General features: G+C 60.4%; 14 protein-coding genes across 14 annotated transcripts; 9 read left to right on the top strand and 5 right to left on the bottom strand.

Moving 5' to 3' along the window:
- Positions 1-81: 81 nt before the first annotated feature.
- Positions 82-615, top strand: OT_ostta03g03770 (Protein of unknown function DUF2052, coiled-coil; the record flags this gene model as incomplete). The annotated part of the gene is made up of 1 exon (XM_022984826.1): positions 82-615. One exon carries the CDS (start codon positions 82-84, stop codon positions 613-615), a length of 534 nt encoding a protein of 177 aa, XP_022838551.1.
- Positions 616-755: 140 nt separating this feature from the next.
- Positions 756-2744, top strand: OT_ostta03g03760 (Arf GTPase activating protein; the record flags this gene model as incomplete). Its single annotated transcript, XM_022984825.1, has 2 exons — positions 756-848; positions 1056-2744. 2 exons carry the CDS (start codon positions 756-758, stop codon positions 2742-2744), a joined length of 1782 nt encoding a protein of 593 aa, XP_022838550.1.
- Positions 2745-2830: 86 nt separating this feature from the next.
- Positions 2831-4129, bottom strand: OT_ostta03g03750 (Glyoxalase/fosfomycin resistance/dioxygenase domain; the record flags this gene model as incomplete). The annotated part of the gene is made up of 1 exon (XM_003078233.1): positions 2831-4129. One exon carries the CDS (start codon positions 4127-4129, stop codon positions 2831-2833), a length of 1299 nt encoding a protein of 432 aa, XP_003078281.1.
- Positions 4130-4258: 129 nt separating this feature from the next.
- Positions 4259-4801, top strand: OT_ostta03g03740 (Sas10/Utp3/C1D; the record flags this gene model as incomplete). Its single annotated transcript, XM_003078232.2, has 1 exon — positions 4259-4801. The coding sequence occupies one exon, from the start codon at positions 4259-4261 to the stop codon at positions 4799-4801; it is 543 nt and encodes a 180-aa protein (XP_003078280.2).
- Positions 4802-5118: 317 nt separating this feature from the next.
- OT_ostta03g03730 (DNA-binding domain) lies at positions 5119-6066 on the bottom strand (the record flags this gene model as incomplete). Its single annotated transcript, XM_003078231.1, has 1 exon — positions 5119-6066. The coding sequence occupies one exon, from the start codon at positions 6064-6066 to the stop codon at positions 5119-5121; it is 948 nt and encodes a 315-aa protein (XP_003078279.1).
- A 546-nt stretch (positions 6067-6612) lies between these two features.
- OT_ostta03g03720 (unnamed product) lies at positions 6613-7164 on the bottom strand (the record flags this gene model as incomplete). The annotated part of the gene is made up of 2 exons (XM_022984824.1): positions 6613-6796; positions 6890-7164. 2 exons carry the CDS (start codon positions 7162-7164, stop codon positions 6613-6615), a joined length of 459 nt encoding a protein of 152 aa, XP_022838549.1.
- Positions 7165-7721: 557 nt separating this feature from the next.
- Positions 7722-8480, top strand: OT_ostta03g03710 (Shugoshin, C-terminal; the record flags this gene model as incomplete). Its single annotated transcript, XM_003078229.2, has 1 exon — positions 7722-8480. One exon carries the CDS (start codon positions 7722-7724, stop codon positions 8478-8480), a length of 759 nt encoding a protein of 252 aa, XP_003078277.2.
- Positions 8481-8622: 142 nt separating this feature from the next.
- OT_ostta03g03700 (Six-bladed beta-propeller, TolB-like) lies at positions 8623-9807 on the top strand (the record flags this gene model as incomplete). The annotated part of the gene is made up of 1 exon (XM_022984823.1): positions 8623-9807. The coding sequence occupies one exon, from the start codon at positions 8623-8625 to the stop codon at positions 9805-9807; it is 1185 nt and encodes a 394-aa protein (XP_022838548.1).
- Positions 9808-9932: 125 nt separating this feature from the next.
- On the top strand, positions 9933-11089 carry OT_ostta03g03690 (unnamed product; the record flags this gene model as incomplete). Its single annotated transcript, XM_022984822.1, has 2 exons — positions 9933-10135; positions 10270-11089. 2 exons carry the CDS (start codon positions 9933-9935, stop codon positions 11087-11089), a joined length of 1023 nt encoding a protein of 340 aa, XP_022838547.1.
- A 152-nt stretch (positions 11090-11241) lies between these two features.
- Positions 11242-13200, top strand: OT_ostta03g03680 (Nucleotide-binding, alpha-beta plait; the record flags this gene model as incomplete). Its single annotated transcript, XM_022984821.1, has 1 exon — positions 11242-13200. The coding sequence occupies one exon, from the start codon at positions 11242-11244 to the stop codon at positions 13198-13200; it is 1959 nt and encodes a 652-aa protein (XP_022838546.1).
- Positions 13201-13299: 99 nt separating this feature from the next.
- On the top strand, positions 13300-14286 carry OT_ostta03g03670 (F-box domain; the record flags this gene model as incomplete). Its single annotated transcript, XM_003078226.2, has 1 exon — positions 13300-14286. The coding sequence occupies one exon, from the start codon at positions 13300-13302 to the stop codon at positions 14284-14286; it is 987 nt and encodes a 328-aa protein (XP_003078274.2).
- Positions 14287-14459: 173 nt separating this feature from the next.
- Positions 14460-16206, top strand: OT_ostta03g03660 (Zinc finger, CCCH-type; the record flags this gene model as incomplete). The annotated part of the gene is made up of 2 exons (XM_022984820.1): positions 14460-15215; positions 15502-16206. 2 exons carry the CDS (start codon positions 14460-14462, stop codon positions 16204-16206), a joined length of 1461 nt encoding a protein of 486 aa, XP_022838545.1.
- A 46-nt stretch (positions 16207-16252) lies between these two features.
- On the bottom strand, positions 16253-17289 carry OT_ostta03g03650 (Tetratricopeptide repeat; the record flags this gene model as incomplete). The annotated part of the gene is made up of 2 exons (XM_003078224.1): positions 16253-17119; positions 17188-17289. The coding sequence occupies 2 exons, from the start codon at positions 17287-17289 to the stop codon at positions 16253-16255; spliced, it is 969 nt and encodes a 322-aa protein (XP_003078272.1).
- A 124-nt stretch (positions 17290-17413) lies between these two features.
- Positions 17414-18334, bottom strand: OT_ostta03g03640 (Zinc finger, DHHC-type, palmitoyltransferase; the record flags this gene model as incomplete). Its single annotated transcript, XM_003078223.1, has 1 exon — positions 17414-18334. The coding sequence occupies one exon, from the start codon at positions 18332-18334 to the stop codon at positions 17414-17416; it is 921 nt and encodes a 306-aa protein (XP_003078271.1).
- Between the last annotated feature and the right edge of the window lie 223 nt (positions 18335-18557).

Here is an 18557-nt window from a genome sequence, read left to right as displayed (position 1 = left end):
TTGGTGGGCGTTCGAGCGCGCGTGGAGGACGACGAGGCGGACGCGAGCGGTGACGACGACGACGACGACGACGCGGGGACGATGGCGGAGCGGATACTGAATCGCGAGCGCAATCGCGAGCGTCGGGCGCGGGCGAGGACGATGGAGGGCGACGCGGACGGAGCGGGCGGCGGCGGCGAGCGGTTCGGGAGCGCGTTCGCGTCGTCGAGCGCGACGCGCGCGCTCGAGCGAGAGAACGCGGGTAGAAAGATGAGCGATGAGGCGTGGCGCAGGGCGATGTTCGCGGGGTGGGGACGGGTGCGGGAGGACGATGACGAGGCGCCGGTCGAGCGGGTGGCAGAGCGCGGTGAGGAGAGCGCGCGGGCGGAGGTGCCAACGTTCATCGTCGATGTCGACGAGTACGGGTCCAATCGAGGAGATTCAACGGCGTTCATCTCACAGAGCGAGTACGTCGCTCGCGTCGCCGAGTTTGAGCGCGTCATGCGCGAGCGCTTTCTCGACGGCTTGGATGAAAACTTTGACTACGCACGCGTCGACAACGATCCGGCGCAGGACGCGCACTGGCGTCGAGAGATGGACCAAGACGTCGAAGATGCGTATTTCGACGCCGACTGAGCGCGAGCTTCACGATACCGCGGTGTAATGTAACTCTTAAACGTGTTGTTGCGTCGCGCCTCGCCAGACTTCTCGCTGCGTCCCAGTCAAAACCGCACTCGGAGTCCGTCCGTCTCCACTGGTCACGCGCTTCCGCCGTGATGTCCGCGGACAAGAATGAACGCGAGCTCACGGCGCTCGCGCGCGAGCCTGGCAACAAAACGTGCTTCTTATGTGTCGGTCCGGGGTCGCTGGTGAGTAAACTTTGAGCTGCTCGAATCCCGCGCGATCTTCGTCTCATGCGCTTCACTCAACGCACTTCGTTCGATACTCGCCGGGAATCGTTACAGCCACACATTTCTGTTCGAACACACGCGCGTTTTCGGCGCGATCGTTGAAGAGGGAACGATTCGAGCGAAGGAAATGGAGATTGACAGATTACGCGTTTTGCTTGCTCGCAGGCGCCACGGTCGGTGTGCGTCTCGCTCGGCATCTTTGTGTGCACTCGGTGCTCGGGGATCATGCGAGACTTTAGCTTTAGGATTAAGAGCATCAGCGCGTCGACGTTCAAGGGAGACGAGGTGGAGGCGCTGCGAAGAAGTGGTAACGAAGCAGCGAGACGACTGTACTTGGCTCGGTGGTCCGCCGATAAGAGATCGATGCCGCAGTGTGGGGACGTGGTGAATGGTAAGGCTTGGATCAGGGAAGTTCTAGTGGATAAGCGGTGGTACGACGCGGAGGGCGCGACGCAGGCCCAGGCGACGCAGGCAACTCCCGCACCCAAGCCAGCGACTACGCAGGTACCAGACTTGTTTGGAGGTTTGTTCAATTCGCCGCCACCCGCGCAGAACGCGCCGGCGGCGCAGCAATCGCAGCAGCAGCAATCGGAGGGTGGTACAAGTTGGGATTCGTTCGCGGCCGCTTTTGATGCGGGGGCGCACACAGCGTCGCAAGCGCACGCAAGCGTTGCAACATTTGCGCCACCGCCGTCTGTTGCGCAGCAGTCTTACGTGCGATCGGCGCCAAGTCAGCCCGCGCCTACGCCGCAACAGCAACAGCAACCGATGCAGTCTCAACAATCGGACCTGTTCGGAGGATTGACTGTGGAAACGCCGGTACAGACACAAGCAGCGGAGTCAGTGTCAACTCCGGCTCCTGTGGCTCGCACAGCTTTGGAAGAAGACTTTTGGACAGTCAAACCGCAAGTTCCGCCGCAACAACCCCAGGCTAGCTTTCCTGGGATGCCTGAGGTTCCACCACAAATGCACAGCATGATGATTCAGGCGCCTGGTATGCAAATACCTGCTATGCCGCCGCCGCAAGGTATGCAAATGCCTGCTATGCCGCTGCCGCAAGGCATGCAAATGCCTGGTATGCAAATGCCTGGTATACAAATGCCTGGTGTGCAAATGCCCGGCATGCTCTCGCAGCAGAGCATGCCGCCACAGGGCATGAAGATGCCGGGCGCGCCGCCGCAGGGAATACTGCCGCAAGGTATGCAGATGCCAGGCATGCAAATTCCCGGAACGCAGTCGCAAGCCGCAGCGGCTCAGGCGGTGCACATGCCTGGTATGCAAATGCCAGGGCTGCCAGCGAATCCTCTTCAGCCTCCTAGCGCGTGGCAAGCGGCTCAGCAAGCACCACCCGAACCAGTGTCTGCTCAACCTGAAGAACAGGACCCGTTCGCTTCGTTTGGTGCGGTGACCGGGATCAAACCAAAGATCGAGCAAGCCGTGGCTCCTAGCGCACCGGTGTCTATACAGCCGAGTAGTGCGGACCTATTTGGATCGATGTCCACGCGAGAAACTCCAGAGGTGGCTGTCAAGGCTCCGTCGGTAGCTCAATCAATACCCGCTGCACCAGACCAGGTCACCCTGCAGCCGGAGCCGACGCCAGTAAATCTCGGCCCGATGGTGTTCCCCATCCCGGCTTCGCAGCCACAGACGAGTGCGATCGATGCGCACCAGGCGATGATGTTTGACGATATGAAAACGCAGACGAGCGGTGAGTTCTCGTTTGCGCCCGTAGATTCTCCGCAGCCAAGCTTTTCGATGCCATCTCCGGCGCAACCGCAGCAGCCGACGACGTCGGCGCAGCCCACGGCTGCTGCGTCGCAATATAGCGCTGACAACCCGTTCGCTTTCATTTAGCCGCGACGTCACTAGTTAGACAAGACTGTTGCAATTCAAAGCGTTTGAAGAAATAAAGATGTGCACGATTACATCAGAATGGTCTTTTAAATGTTCAGCGTCTTTTCATACGCTTCTATGGATTTAAACAACTCGGAGAAGTTACCTTTGCCGAAACCACCGCAACCTGCCACTTGTTCCAACTCGTCGGTATCAGCTTTCTTGCGCATGCACCCCACGCGCTGAATAATTTCTAAAAATAATGTTGGACGGTCGCCCACCGGTTTGGTGAAGACTTGAATCAACACGCCTTGATCGTCCTTATCGACGAGCAATCCAAGCTCTTCTACGAGCGCGTATTGTTCATCAGTTAAAGCGTCGCCGATTTTCTCCTTCAAATGCTTGTAGTAATCATCACTAGCGGGCGCTTGGAAATCAAAACCGCCGTGCATGTGTGAGTACTTGCGCATTTCCCGCACTGTGGTGAAGATGTCGTCCGTCTTCAACGCCAAATGTTGCAGTCCCGGACCGTTGTTTTGCTCCAGATATGTTTGAATTTGGCTCTTTCGTTTCGTGCCAAAAGTGGGTTCGTTCACCGGCAACAGGACGTATTCGTTATTATTTGCGAGCACCATGCTGTTCAGCCCGCTGTCGATGGTGCCGATGTCCTCCGCCGTGAACTCGGCAAACTCGTGGAAACCGGTGATCTTCATGATGTAATCCACCGTTTCGAGCAAGTTGTGCACATTCCCAACCGCGTGATCGAGTCTCCTAAGGCCGTACGAAACGCTGGGTACATCCCTGGTCGCCTCGTAGTTGCACAAGAAATCGCCGTCGAAACCATCCGCGCGACTGACGAATCGTAAAACGACGTCACCGTAGAGCTCGACTTCTGAGATGATCTGCGTGCCCATGACGCACCCATCATGTTTCTCGTGCCGCATCTCCGTCGGCTCGAGTACGCCTCTCGCGCCCCGTTTCATCGCCTCCTCGTATGCCGCGCGCGCGTCTCCCACGCGCAGACCCACCGCGCGCGCCGCCAACCCGTGTCGCTCAAAAAATCGCATCATCGCCCCTCGCTCGTTCCCAGGGTGCGGTACGTTCACGCTTGATCCTCCACACCCTACCGCTCTCTCGTCGTCCCCGTACGGCGCCGTGAAGACGAAGGTCAAATCGTGCGACTTCATCGCGTACGACGCGTAGATCCCGTTCCCCGTGCTCGCGTCGCTCTTCGCCCGCAAGCTCATCCCGAGCCCCACACCAAATCTCGACGCCGCATTCGTCGCGTCCCCGCACCAAAACTCCACGTGATCGAACCCCACGCACTCGAACGCGTCGCTCAAAGGATTACACCGCACAAAGTTCGCGTGCCCCACCAGCTTTCGCCCGCTCGCCGACGTCGTCATCGCCGCCGCCGCCGCCGCGCGCGCGCGCGTTCGGTCGCCGTCGTCGCGTCGTCCACGCGTCGCGCGCGCGTCCGCGTCGAGAGCGTCGGTGCGCGTCGCGCGCTGCCGTCATTGACCGACGCGTCACCCATGCCGCGCGCTCGACCGTCGACCGCCCGAGCCGAGGTCCCGGTGGACGCCCGCGTCGCGCTCGAGCGCTTCGCCGAGTCCGCGGAGGAGATCGAGCGCGCGCTCGCGCCGTTGCTCGAGGCGGAAGCGAGCGCGGTGCGGCGGCGGCTGCGTCCGCTCGAGCGCGCGGAGACGCACCTGTCGATCGCGCGCGCGATCGCGACGCTGTTCGAGATGTACCTGCGAACGCTGGGCGTTGATCCCTCGAAACACGCGGTGCGGAAGGAGCTGGAGCGGGTGGAGACGTACGAGGGGAAGATCGAGGAGACGCGGCGACGCGTGGGCGACGGGAGCAGAGGGGCGAGCGCGGGTGAGCGGAACGCGGCGCCGAGCGTGGAAGACGCGGCGAAAGCGATGGAGAGAGGCGAGGGCGAACCTGGAGATTTATTGAGGGCGGCGCTGGCGGAGAAGAAGGGGGACGATGGCGATGGCGACGACGCGGGCGGCGGGAAACGCGCCGCGCGCGGAGCCGCGGCGAAGACGTCGGCCAAGCGAAAGAAGTGAGCGACGGATTCGTGTGATTATAGATTTGAAAATTTTGTGGTGTACATACAACTCGTCTGACTGTACCGATACAGCGGCTGCTGCGAGGCGTGAAGAAAACATGTGTGCATAGCTTGGCTTCGTGAGCTCGGAGTCTCCTTTCTGAAATCTCGAGCGCGAAATATATGCTAGCCCGAGCGATCTTCACATCGCTCGCACGAAACAAAAAAAAACAAAAGAGAAAAAAAGAACCAAAAATTGATCGTACTCGTACAACCGTCTCGACGGATGTGCATCCCTCGAGAGGCTCCGGTCGTATACAGCGGCGGCTAATACTTTTAAGCGGCTGCGGGCGCTTGTCTCGGCCAAATCCTCGTTCTTCGTCGCTTACTGACGTGCATATCGACGACCGTCGGACACGTATTACTTATGATTTGAACCGATGCGGCGATTCTCCCCACGCTAAGCTCTCGACTATGCTCCACAAATCCCACAGCGGTGCTCAGCGCATCAAAACGAGGACTGGAAGGCGGTTCGGCGGCATCCACCCTTATGGTCACGTGTTCCGTCTCGGAATGTTCACTGTGACTGGTGCGACATTCGCGCTGCAAACTCTTAGCCCTCGGCTTTGAAGCCTTCCTCGGGGAATTTGGCGCCGAGGCCTCGTTACTCTTCACTTTCATCTTGTGAAGTAACTCGAGCAGTTCCCGCTGCGTCAACGACTGAAGCATGGGGATCTCATCCTTGTAATCGTTGATGTCCATGTTCGTGCAGATCGCTCCGCCCTCAACTGATGCTTTGAATATCGCTGCGCGATCGTACGCTCTGGCCGCTTCCTCTTCGCTGAAAAAGAACCCGAGATGTAGTTGCTTTCTCTGCACGTTGATTTGCGCGTGGAACTTCCCTGTCTGCCTCAGCAAGGAAACGCCTCGGTAGGCCGACGTCCTAGAGTCGTGTCGCCGCGCGGTCGCCTTAACATTTGTCACCCTTTCGTTCACGGGTTTGGGCTCGATCGAGCGCAGCGTGAGGTTATCGCCCTCCGAGCTCCGCTCCGAGTCCGTCTCGCTCGACTCCGTCCGCGACTTCAACCCCGAACGCTCTCGTCTCATCCGCGAGCGCTCAATCCACTGCGCCCCCTCCATCCCTGTTCCCGGCGTCCCCACGGTCTCACTCTCACTCGGACTCGCCCCGTTTCCGAACGTACCCATCGCCGCGTCCTCCGCCCGCGGCGCGCGCCGCGCGGTTTGGATTCTCGGGACCCCAATCGGTAACTCCTCCACCTTCATCGCCCCTCGGTGCGTCCACGCGCGCGCACCGATCGCCCCACGCCCCCGTCGCGCGCGCGCACGACCCCACACCCGTCCACGCCCTCGACGCCGACGTCGCGCCGTCGCGAGAGAGCGAATCGACCGAGCAATCCACGTCCACCGAGCCCCAACCGCCTCGCGATTCAACACTTCGCGGGAATCAGCGCGCGCGCCGACGCGCTCGACCGCGGCGCGCCCCCCGAGCGGGCGCGAGGGACGATGAACGCGCGCTCGAACGCGCGTTGACGGTCGACGGGACGTCGCGCGGGCGAGCGACGCGGAGGACGCGACGGAAGTGGCGGGCGCGCGCGCTGACGCGGACGGTTGGGGTGTGTACGGGAAAATATGGTGTTTGGTTTGTCGCGTGCGACCGTTTCGATGGCGCCCGTCCACGGCAGCGCTGGGGGATCGACGGCGGCGACGGCGCGCGCGGAAGGGGCCGGGGCGACCGCGGTGCGGGGCGACGACGCGAAGTGCGTTACACAACGATCGGCGCGCGCGTGGTTGGGTGAGATGGGACGCGCGTTAGCACCACGGGAGCGAGCAGCGCCCGTCGCTCGGCGGCGGGCCGATGACGAACACGAACACGAACAGGAGCGACGCGACGGCGATGAGACCTACAGCGGTCGTCTTCTGTGACGTCGCGACGTTCAGGACGCGATCCTCGTCGTCGTAGATTTGCCGCTTGGCCTCGGCGTCCGGGGCGCGTCTGCGCGACGCGGTTTCGGCGTCAGTCCCCTCGCGTCGATCGCTCGATCGCGCGCGAATACCGCGTCGACGCCTCGCGATCGCGCGCGCGCACCTTTTATTCGACGATTTAAACTCCACGTAATCGTTCGGCATCTTCGCGTCGTCGCCGACGAACTCCTTCTTGAATGTCTTCCACGCCCCGTCCCAATCCATCCCTGGCTTCTCTCCGTCTCGGCCGTCGCCGCCGTCGCCGTCACCGGGTCCACCCGCCGCGCGCGCGACCGAAAATCGTCCGCGCCCGCCCGCGCGGCGGCGAACGCGCGCCCGCGCGCCCGCGCGCCCGCGCGTCGACGTCGACGTCGACGTCGCGGATAACGCACGATGCATCGCTCGCCCCGCTCTCGACGACCGTCGCCCCGAGCGCGATCGCACCCCCCGCGCGCGCGCGACGTCGTATCCACCGCGTCGTCGCGCGCGCGCGTCGGTACCGACCGAGCGCGTCGGTGCGTGACGCATCGCGCGCGTCGGTGCTCGAGCGTGAAAACTCGGCGCGCGCGCTCGAGCATCCATGCGCGCGTCGCTCGCGCGCGACGCGCCGTCCGCGGCGGCGGTGCGATCGACGACGTCGAACCTGTGCGCGCGATTCGCCGAGGTCAACGCCGAGCTCGCGCGGGCGAACGGAAAGGTGCGTCATCGCGTGGTCCGAGAGGAATCGAGGCACTCGTCGTCGACCGTCGTCGAAGACGCTGGACGCACGACGCGGCGGCGATGGTGGACGCGTCGGGGGGGCGTGGGAGAGAGATGTGTGTCGTGCGAGGACTGACGAGAGATGGCGCGCGCTCGTCGCCGGTGACGGCGATGAGACGCGACGTCGCGCGCAGTTGAGACGGGACGCGCGCGAGGCGGAGGCGCGATCGAGGAGGTTGGAATCGGAGGTGACGGCGATGCGAACGGCGCTCGGAATCGTGCGGAAGACGGTAGAGGAGGAAAAGTTGAGGTGGATGCGTGAGCTCGGGAGAGCGCGGGACGAGGCGACGGAGTTGAGGATCGAATTGGCGCGCGCGCGGGCGATGCGCGATGAATCGACGAGCGAAGAGGATTCGCGCGGAACAGTGGTGGACGACGAGCGTGAAGAGAGCGAAGACAGTGATCTCGAACAGGCGGCGGAGACGTTGAGAGAGCTCGCGGTAACCCTGAGCGAGGCCGCGAGCGAGCTAAGAGTGGTAGAAACGAAGACGCCGAAACGTGACGCATCGAGACCAATCCAATCGATGAAGATGAACGTTTCACCACTGGCGGGTGAGACGGCTCGTCGCGCGCTACGGTTGAGACACGCCATGAAAGCGGTAAATTATGCTGAGCCGAGCCTCAAGGTGAAGATGCGGCGTCCGGTCGACGACGGCGAGGTCTCGTTTGAAGGAATCACAGTGAAGCGCAAGCCGCCGCGACAAACGCCGCCCGCCTCTCCGGAGCGATCGGAGGTCTCAGTCAACTCTCTCGACGCGATGCGTCTCAGTCCATCGCCGAGCTCAAAATCACCGAGCGAGATCATATCCCTCGTCCCATCGTTACAACCGACGTCGATGTCTTTATGCTCAAAGACTGCTCCGTCGCCGCCCTTTGAATCTCGACCGAGACGCCGGAGCGCCGTAGGTATCTCCTACGCAGAACCCGATCTCGTGCACAAGATGCGCCGTCCGTGATCTCCGATACGCTCGAATGTATATAATATCGTCATTTCGCCTCGCGCACCGCTCGTTACGTCCCCGTCGTCGCCCTGTCCTGAGGACAGCGTGCTCGGCTATGATTTCAAACAACACTCCATCGCTCGCGTCGCCTCTACCGATGTCCGCGTGCGCGCTCGTTCTCACGATTGCCCTGTCGGTGATCGTGCGCGCGAGCGCCGCCCCGCTCACCGCGATCGGGGAGGGAATGCGCGCCCCCGGAGCGCGGCGCGTGGCGTTTTCCAACGGCGCGCCCGCGGCTCGCGCATCGTCGCTCGCGTACGTCGCGAGCGGCGACGTCTTGCGCTCGATCGCGCTCGGCGCCGCGCCCGAGCTGAATACGATAGCGGACGTCTCCGATGTCGGGCCGTGCGAGAGCGTGTTCGCGTACGAGAGCGGGAAGCGTGGGCTAGGAGACGACGCTCGGACGCGATTGGCGGTGACGTGCGCGCGAGCGAACGCGTTCTTGATCTACGCCGTGCGCGCAGACGGAAAGAGCGCGGAGCGATTGTTTGCGTTGACCGGAGTTAACCGAATCGCGCGACCGAGGGACGTTGTCGTGGTGAACGATACGCTGGCGTTCGTGGCGAGCGGAACGCACGCGCGGGTGGTGGCGCTCAAGTTGGATCCGAGCGAGAAGGCGGAGCCGAGTCTTTTGGCGTCGACGTTTCAGCTCAGCGGCGCAGACGCTTTGGAGTTAGGGCCGTCATCGAGGCAGACTATTAGAGTGCTCAGTGGGGGAGTTCGTAGGGTGACGACGTTGAAGTACACCCCGGCGGGAACGCTGCAGCTCGTCGGGAGCGTGAAGGACAGTCGGTTGCAGGGGACGAGCGGATCGTGCGTGGGCGTCGGGAGCAGCGAGCGGACGTTCACCTACATCGTCTCACCGGTATACGGTGGGACGTTCGCAATATTCAACAGCACACAGTACGGGGCACCAGAGTATTTGAGTGGGATTCACGCCGATGGGAAGAATTTGGGATTCGCCGAGTCGCCGGGAATCTATGAGGAGTTGCGAGACGCTAAAGACGTGAGCGTGCACGAGAACGACGCGTATATCAGCGCGAAGTCCATCGGTGCCATCCTCGTCGTCGACATCACCAACCCGAGCGAGCCGGTGATGCGCGAAAAGCTCCAATCCGCAAGCCTCGTGGGCGTCGACCGCATCGTTGTCTCGCCAAACGGCGCCTTCGTCGTCGCCGTCGTCAACGCCACCTCCGACGACGGCGCTTCCGTGGTCATCGCCACCTCCGACGACGCCGTCATAGATAAAATCCCCAAGAGACGTAAATTGTTCCAACTCTAGACCAGCACCGCTCGATCCTTGTAGTAGCCGACGACCGCGCGTCCACCCGGCGTCGCTCCGTCACCTCCAACCCTCAGCAACAGCGCTCCTCACACGACCGCGCGCGCGCTCTCACGACGCCCGCCATGTCGCGCACCCTCGTCGATGGCATCGTCGCCTCATCTTCGCTCATCCACCGTCGTCCGAACCGCGCTCACACCGGGCGTCGATCGCGAAAGCCTTCGAGCGTCCGAGCTCGAGCCGCCGCCGATGAATCGCAAGCGACGGGCGTTCCGGGACAAAGCTCGCTCGGACGATCGCATTCCTACCCCGACGACGGCGATGATGGGTACGTGATGGTTCATAGCTCTCGATACAGCCCGATGAGACGAACAAGAAGACGGTAGTGGACGCGCGAGGGAGGATTCGAAATTGTCGAAGCGCGTCGCGGAGCGACTGACGAAGACGTTGACGCCGGCGCAGGTTCGACGCGTTGGAGCCGTACAGGACGTACTTTCCATCGAGTTACGAGTATGATGTTAAGATGCGCGCGGTGGCACCGGCGAGGTACCGGGTGACGCTGCCGAAGGGGTACGACGGGAAGCGAGGGAAGCCGTACCCGGCGGTGGTGTGCGTCCCGGGCGACACTGGGTTCGGGCCAAGGGAAGGGAAGGTGTCCATGACCACGGGCGCGACGAAGAAAAAATGGCATGATAAAAACGAAGCGATTATCGTGGAGTGCGCGTTTAACTCGCCGACGTGGCTGAACGACTCGGCGTCGGTGAATCACGAGAGTTATTTTCTTCGTGTGATGCTTCCGCACTTTTTGGCGTCGCACAACGTGGGTAAGTTGGCTTTGCTCGGGTACGGCACGGGTGCGCTAGGGGTGCTAAGCATGATGATGCGACGACCGACGGCGTTCGATTGCGTCGTCGCCGCGGACGTCCCGATCTTGGGTGGGTATAAGACGATAGAGCGAGAGTGGGGGAGCGAAGACCTCAAGCGAGGCGCGAGTTGGGGGTCGTGGAACGAGGCGTTCCCGAAAGATGAAGATTGGCACGCCTATGATGTCACGCGCATCGTGCGCGACGAGTGGGTGCAAGCGCAGCTCAACGAGAGTGGTCCGAGAATCGCCCTTCTTCCCGGGAACAAGACGGCGCACGAGCTCGGCGATTTCATCGCGCAGCTTGACACCGTGGGCGTCGCCCACGACGTCCTGCCTGGCTTCGAGGGTGAAGAAATCGACCGCCAGGGCGCGTGGATCGAGCCTGCGCTCGATTGGATCGCATCCAGGCTCGCTTAAACGAACAAATTCGTGTATTTCAACATCCAACAATCACTGAAACTTCCAACAGATTCCTACATGAAAACAGCAGCCGCCACCGAACAATCGCGATCAACCCGGCACTCTCACGCGCGACGTTCTCGTCGCGCTCGCGCTTCGCCGACGCGAAAATGTCGAACGATGAACCACGGCCGGTTCGCGTCATCATTGCAGGCGACGCGCGCGCGTCGTTCGACGCCTTGTGCGCGCGCGTTGCCGTCGCGCACGCGAACCCAAAAGCCGGCCCGTTCGACGCCGTGCTCGTCGCCGGACGCGTGTACGACGGAGAGAAAGCGAGCGAGACGATGGAGGCGTACGTCACTGGGGAGAAACAGTGCGCGGTACCGACGTACTTCGTCGATGCGGACGGTGAGCGGGGATTGGAGTACGCAAAGGAAAGGGAGAGCGCGACGAACGAAGGCAGAGGCGAGAAAGAGCGAGGGGTGATCGAGATCGCACCGAACGTGTATTTTTTGAGCGAATCGCGGGTGTATAACTTGTGCGGGGGAATGCGCGTGGCGGCGGTGCCGGGGCGGTTCGACGTGCTGTCGTACGAGGATGCGAGCGCGCTGGGGAAATCAACTGCGAAGCGAAATGGCGAGACGACGGAGGACGACGTGACGTCCATGAAGGCGAGCTTTGAGAAACTCGGGGAGAATGACGTCGTCGATGTGTTGATTACGAGGGATTGGCCAGCGGGAACGCTGGACGTACACGGACGCGAGCTAGGTAGCGAGGCGAAGAGCGCGAGCTCCACGGGTAGTCCCGTGTCACGAGCGTTGGCACTCACGCTCGCGCCGAGGTATCACTTCGCGGGATCACACCCTTTCTTCTTCGAGCGCGAACCATACATTAACGTGAAGAGCGCTGCGATGGAATCGCCGTGGGTGACGCGTTTCATTAACATCGCATACTCAGGCAATGAAGATGGCGAGAAGTGGATGCACGCGTTGAAGATCGAGCCAGGTTCGACGATGGATAGAGCGGCATTGACGAAGATTCCTCCTGACACTGGTCCGAATCCGTATATCGCCGCTCAAGGACAAAAGCGGCGAGCCGCGAACGTGCAGCCAGATTGGCGAGACGGTCTGAAGAAACCGAAAGCGGCAGATGGTGAAAGTCAATCGAGAGAAATCAAGGGAGAACCAGACAAGACGGTATATGTGAGAAACTTGTCTTGGAAAGCAGACGTAGGCGCTATCTCGGAGTATTTCGGCGAGTGTGGCGAGTTGGTAGACGTGCACTTAGCGCGCAAGCCGGACGGACAAAGTAGAGGATACTGCTTTATTGCGTTTGCAACCGCTGAGGGCGTCCAGGCTGCGCTCGAACGGAATGAGGCCTCGTTCTTCGGTCGCGATATTACCGTGGAGATGAAGACTGGCAAACCCAGAGAACGAGCTCTACCTCCCATGGGCACAGCGCCGGGGGGATGCTGGTTTTGCTTGTCCAACGAGAAGGATTTGCACTTGGTCGCAAGTATTGGCAATGAGTGCTTCTTGAGCATGGATAAGGGCGGTCTCACCGACGAGCACTGCCAAGTCGTTCCAGTCGAGCACTTGCCGTCATTCGCCAACTTGCCAGCCAGCACGGCGGGCGAAATGTGGGCTTACTTTGACGCGCTTCGTAGCTACGCTGAGACAAAGGATCAGCAGCTCGTCATATTTGAGCGACACTTGGAGCTTCGCAACAAGGGCGGAAACCACTGCCACATGAATTGCGTACTCGTTGACGTCGATCGTGCCGAGCTTTCGGAAAAGATTTTCAATCAAGCGGCGAAGAGATTGGACTTTTCTTGGTCCAAGCTTGATCCGCCGGCGAACGCGATCGAGGCGCAAACGGCCATCAAGGCTGTCGTCGATGACGGCGAGTACTACGCCGTTCATCTCCCCGATGGCTCCATCTTGATTCGAGGTATTGAAAAGGGTGAAAAACATTGGATGCAATTCGGTCGAGAGGTCATCTCTCACCTCATAAAGGCTCCCGAGCGTGCGAACTGGCAGAGTTGCATGCAAGACGAGGACAAAGAGACCGAGAGGACCACCAACTTCGTCCAAGCGTTCGAGAGCTTCGACCCTATGAAGCAAGCGTAGCTCCGTTTCGTTGAAATTTAAACACTAGTCGCGTGCACCAGCGAAACCTCCACTCGTCGACGTCACGCGCCTCACTCGCGAGCTCCCGGCGCTCGAGTCATGGCGTCGGACGTCCGACTTCGTCCTCGCCAACCCACGGCGAGCGCCCAAATGTTCACCAGACCGTGGCTCGCGCTATTCGATCGTCGCAAACCGGCTCGCGAGCTGGAGATCCCGGAGATCCTCGCCGTGCTCGACGACAACACGGTGGCTGAAATCGCCTCCAGACTGGGCCCGAGATGGTTCGCCCGCCTCGCCGTGACGTGCGTATCGTTCCGCGACTTCGTTCGGTCGCGAGAGGACGTCTGGCGCGGCTTCTGCGTCGAGGCGTTCGCCCACCGCGAGAGCGCGAAGGATACGCACGAGATTTGTCGTAAGGCGTACAGAGGGTGCTGGCGAACGATGTTTTGGGACAGGTTGAGAGTGCGCACGGATGGCGTGTACGTGTCCAGGAACACGTACATCAAGCCCGGAGTCAAGTGCGATTTGACGATGCGAAACGCTGTGGCGAGCTGTCACCTCGTGGTGTGGTACAGATTCTTTCGATTCCTCGGGAACGGCGAGTTCGTGTGCAAGACGTCTCCGAAAAAGCTCAGCGTCGAGGCGAAACTGCTGAGAGACCAAGGCGCATTGGCGCGGTCGAACGACGTGTTTCACGGCGGATACACGATTGATGGTGATGACAGAGTGCACTGCGAGGTGCTTCGATACGGCGCGAACGGGTCGCTGAGTGCGACACACTTTTGGACCAGACTGCGCGGAAACAAGCCCGGAGCGTCCAACCGAATGGACATGGTCAAGATCGCCATGGTCGATGAGGACGCCAAAGTCCCCGTCCCCGACGAAGACGAGTGGCTCGCCATGGACGATGAGGAGCACATATACCGACGAAACCTGGGATTCACCTCGCACAAGTTTGACGGAACCGCGCCCGCGCGTGTGACCAACCGCGGCATGGGCACGCTCGTCTTCGTTCCCTGGGACGAGGTCGGCACCCACGAAATCAACAAGGGCGTCGAGGAGATGGATTTTTATTGCACGGGTTAAATTCACACGTCCTCTTCGCGCCGCTGTAGCATTCTTTTACCCTAGCCGCTCTTTCGAGAGCTCTGTATTGTACACGTCTCCCGTCCTCGTCTCACTGAAAACCCAACCGTCGAACCCTCAATTCTCTCCACTTCCTCACGCCGCGCGCGTCGTGCGCTCCGTGCCGCGCGACGATGAACGACGCCGCGGAGGATGAGTACGTGCGTCAGCGCTCGCCCGAACCCGAACCCGGCCCGAGCGCGATGCACGTCGAAGACGACGCGAAGCAAAGCGCCGAAGCGACGACCGAGCGAGCAGAGAAACCCGTTCGACCGACCGAGACGCTCGTGATCTCTCAAGACGACGCGCGATTCCTTATCGGGGCGCAAGGGAAGACGAAGAAAAAGCTCATGAAAGTGTCGGGGGCGTCGATCGAGATCAGCGCGATCGAGGGCGACGCGGAGGGGAAACAAAGGTTGGAGATCGCAGCGGAGGATGAAGCGAAACTGAAGTTCGCGCGGGAGTGCTGCGAGTGGGTCTTGCAGCAGCGGGTGGGGAAGATCGTGGTGGACACGAGCGTGGAGAGGGATTATCTGAGCGCGATTGATGTGGATCCGGAGTGCGTGGCGTACGTCACGGGAGCGCAAGGTAGCGGGTTGCGACGGATCGAGGCGGATTACGGAACGCTCATGTTTTTCGCCACACGCTCGACACATCCCGAGGACGAGGGTGAGAAATTGATTATCGTCGGGTCGAGAAAGGGTAGAAGAGGTTCGGAGTTGAGCGTTATGGCGGCGTGCGAGAGAAAGAAACCAGGGACGCACGTGAACGAAGAGACGAAGCTTAGGAATCGTTTCGAGCAGCCGGGCGACGGACTGGGCGACGGTTGGGGTTTCGACGTTTTTCCTTTCGCGAACCAGGATGAATTAAGCTTTGCTATTGGGCGCGGAGTGAGTACTTTTCGCCACGCGATTCGTTTGATTGCGATATTTTTTTTGTTTCTTTACGCACGACGAGTAGATCCATCCGGGGCACAACCATGTCGGATGTGCGATCACTCAAGCTATCTCCGTGCGAAAAATAAACTCCAAGTGAAATATGCGGGTGTTATCTGTCTCGCAGCTGTGGGCCAGTATGCCGTCCAGCGAGCGAAAGCTTCCATGTCTATCCGTACATTCTTCGCCTGTCTGACACGAGTCCTTCTGAGACTGAACTTTTCTACTTTTCGCTCCGCAGGGATCAACGCGTAAAAGGATCGCAGCGGCTTCAGGAGCTGCGTTTGAGTACGTAGGTATGCTAGGTGTCATGGCTGGCGATCGCGATGAGCGTGCGAGGTGCTGGGACTACATTAGATGGGTTATGAAGTCAGCCAAGGGAAACACCCCAGCGGACGTTGAGTACAAGGATCGACAAGACGTCTCTGTTTTCCCAGTCAAGAGTGGAAAGGGCGGGGTCAATCGCCTCATTGGACGTGACGGCAATATGCTGAGAGACATCGAGAACATGAGTGGGACAGTTTGCATGAATATTCCCGACCCCGAGAATGAGGAAGGAGAGCTCATGCTCATCTTAAGCCACGACAAAAGAAATCGAGACCGCGCACTCGACGCGATGCAACAAGTTTTGGTGCACGGCCGCTTTGGACCTGGGCAGAGTGGTAGACGCGACGATAGACGCGGCAACGATCGACCGCGTGGTGGGATTAACGCTCGCTTAGGCGGTAAGGAGCGGTGCTACGATTTCACACAGGGGCGGTGCAGATATGGTGATTCATGTAGGTTCGCCCACATCGTACCTGATTACTCTAATGACTACGGAGGAAACAACGGACGTGGCGGACCAAGTAGAGGCGCAAACGATCGTCCGTCGCATCCGATGGACGGACCTTACGGCCGTCCGCAGGGCGGCAACTGGGGTGCTGGCTCGCGCAGAGGGAGATAGGTGATAATGAATAACAGATGTAACTTGCACGACACTTAAGAATCGCTCACAACTCTCCCTTCTTTGACATGTGTGCGACGAACTGTTCGAATTCTCTCGCACCGTGCTCGAATTTCGTGCGCTCTTCGTCGCTCAGCGGATTGTCGAGCGCCTTGTCGAGCACGTCTCGCGCCTCTCGCAGACGACCGTCGTTGTACAGGAACCACGCGAAATCTAAGAAGTGCGCTGCAAACTCTGGCTCGAATCGGATCGCCTGACGAAAATACATCTCCAGATCAGTGGCCGACGGCGAGTCTGGGCCGATCATTTCGGACGAGCACAGTGCCAATAAATGATACGCTTGACCGAACTCGCTTGCGATTTTCAACGCGTGCTCTGCATCATTCACACACGCCTGAAAGTTCTCCTTCTTCTGATGCACCGTGCCCCGGCCAAAATACAAACCCGGCGACTCACGAATGCGCTCTATCGCGCCATCGTACGTCTTCAGCGCATTGTCCAACCGTCCATCCTCCACCTGATTCTGCGCCAAAGACTCCCACGCCAACGCGTCGTCCGGCCGCAACCGCGTCGCCGACAAGAAATACACCTCTGCCCGAGATCTATCCCCGCGTGTGCGCGCCCAAAGATCCCCAAGCGCGATGTTTGCGTCGATGTACTCCGGCCAGTGCTTCAGCGCGAGCTCGTAGCTCTCCCGCGCGAGTTCGAACCCGTTCGGCGCCCGCTTCGCGAACGTCTCGCCCAAACCATAATACGCCGGTGGGAAGTTCATCTTCGAGTTTAGCGCCGCCACGTAGCACGCGAGCGCCCTGTCGTGATCGCCATTCTTCAGGTACTTCGTCGCCGCCGTGTTCGCGCGTCGATGTCCCGAGCGTGCTTCGGGGCACGCCGAGGTATCGATCGCGGAGAGCGCCTGATGGATTAGAATACAAATTCGTCAGTCTACTCGCGCTTCGATGGGTTCGAGCGACGCGTACGCACCGCGTGGAGATTTGGGGTGAGACCGGGAAGGTTCGCGGGCTCCGCCGAGGCGCCGACCGCGTGGGAGGCGCAGGAGAGGATGAAGACGAGCGTCCACGTCATCTTCTCGGCGAGGCAACGAGTGAGGTAGCTCGAGCGAGTGTCTGTCTGACGGTGAGCACCCGATCGAGCGTCGCTCGATGTTTGAAGATTGTGAGGATTGTGAGGAAACTTGAATGATTTGAGATTAAATCACGCTGAGCTCGCCCTCCTTCGTACGAACAGTGCGATCCCAGCGTTGCTTTGACATTTCTAAAATGTTCGCGAAACGCGTTCCGTCTCCCGAGATCTTACATCCGGGCAGGAGCCAAAGCACGATATTTCGGCCCAATATCTCGCGCAGGTTCGCCAATAGTCCTAGCGAGTAGGGATGCTCGACCACGGAAGGGATGTTATTGTACCTCGACCGCACGCCCTCATAGTGCTCGATTGTGGTCTTGTTGTTCACGACGAGTCGAACATGCCACAAGAAGAGCGCGGTGAGCGCGATGGTGAGCGCGGTCGTGATGACGAAGCAGCTCACAACGATGATGGTCGTTTGGTTGTCGGGGCGATGCACACCGAGCTTGCTATCGAAAATCTCTTCCTGCGCGTACATTCCAAGCTGATACATCGCTTGCACAAGCGAAACCGTGGCGTAAAACAAGAACAAGAAGAAACTCTTATAGTTGTAGTGCCCCACACAGTTGTTGACCCAGACGCAGTGATGATCCATGCGCAGCACGCACCTGTTGCACACGCGACAGTGGTGCGTGCGGGGCGGCTTGTGCCGCTCGCACTTTTGACAAAATCGCGCTCCTCCGCCTTTCCGCTTCGCCTCCACGAGCGCCTCACCCTCTTCCACCGCCGGGGAGTAATCCCCGGGCACTCGTCCCGGATCCCTCATGACCGTGCACGCGTACATCACGAACCCGATCAAGGACGTGAGCGTGAATATCAGCTCGCTCGTCCCGCTCGCGCTCGCGCGCGAGAACCCGTACGCCTTCGTGATCTCGTACACGTACCCATAGATCACCGACACCAGCACCACCGGTAGATTCATCTTTCCAAAGCATCTTCGCAACAGATTTCGCGCCCGCGTCCGGCGTCCACCCTCACCGATCGACATCTCGCGCGTTCGCCCCGCGCGACCCTATCCGCGATCGTCCCGATCGTCCCCCCGACGCTCACCGTCGCACGCTTCCGCACCTACAGTTCGCCCCGCACTTACACCCAGGTCCACACCGACAATCTTTCCACGGGCACGCCGCGCCCGCGACGTCTTCACCGCGTGATACGGCGTCCACGACGCGTTCAAATTAATCCACCAAACTCTCGCGCGCGCGTCGGAC

Source organism: Ostreococcus tauri (genome assembly GCF_000214015.3).
Source record: "Ostreococcus tauri WGS project CAID00000000 data, contig chromosome 03, whole genome shotgun sequence".
Lineage (NCBI taxonomy): Eukaryota > Viridiplantae > Chlorophyta > Mamiellophyceae > Mamiellales > Bathycoccaceae > Ostreococcus > Ostreococcus tauri.
The sequence above is the reverse complement of the archived record's forward strand: the minus strand, read 5'-3'. Positions and strand labels throughout refer to the sequence as shown.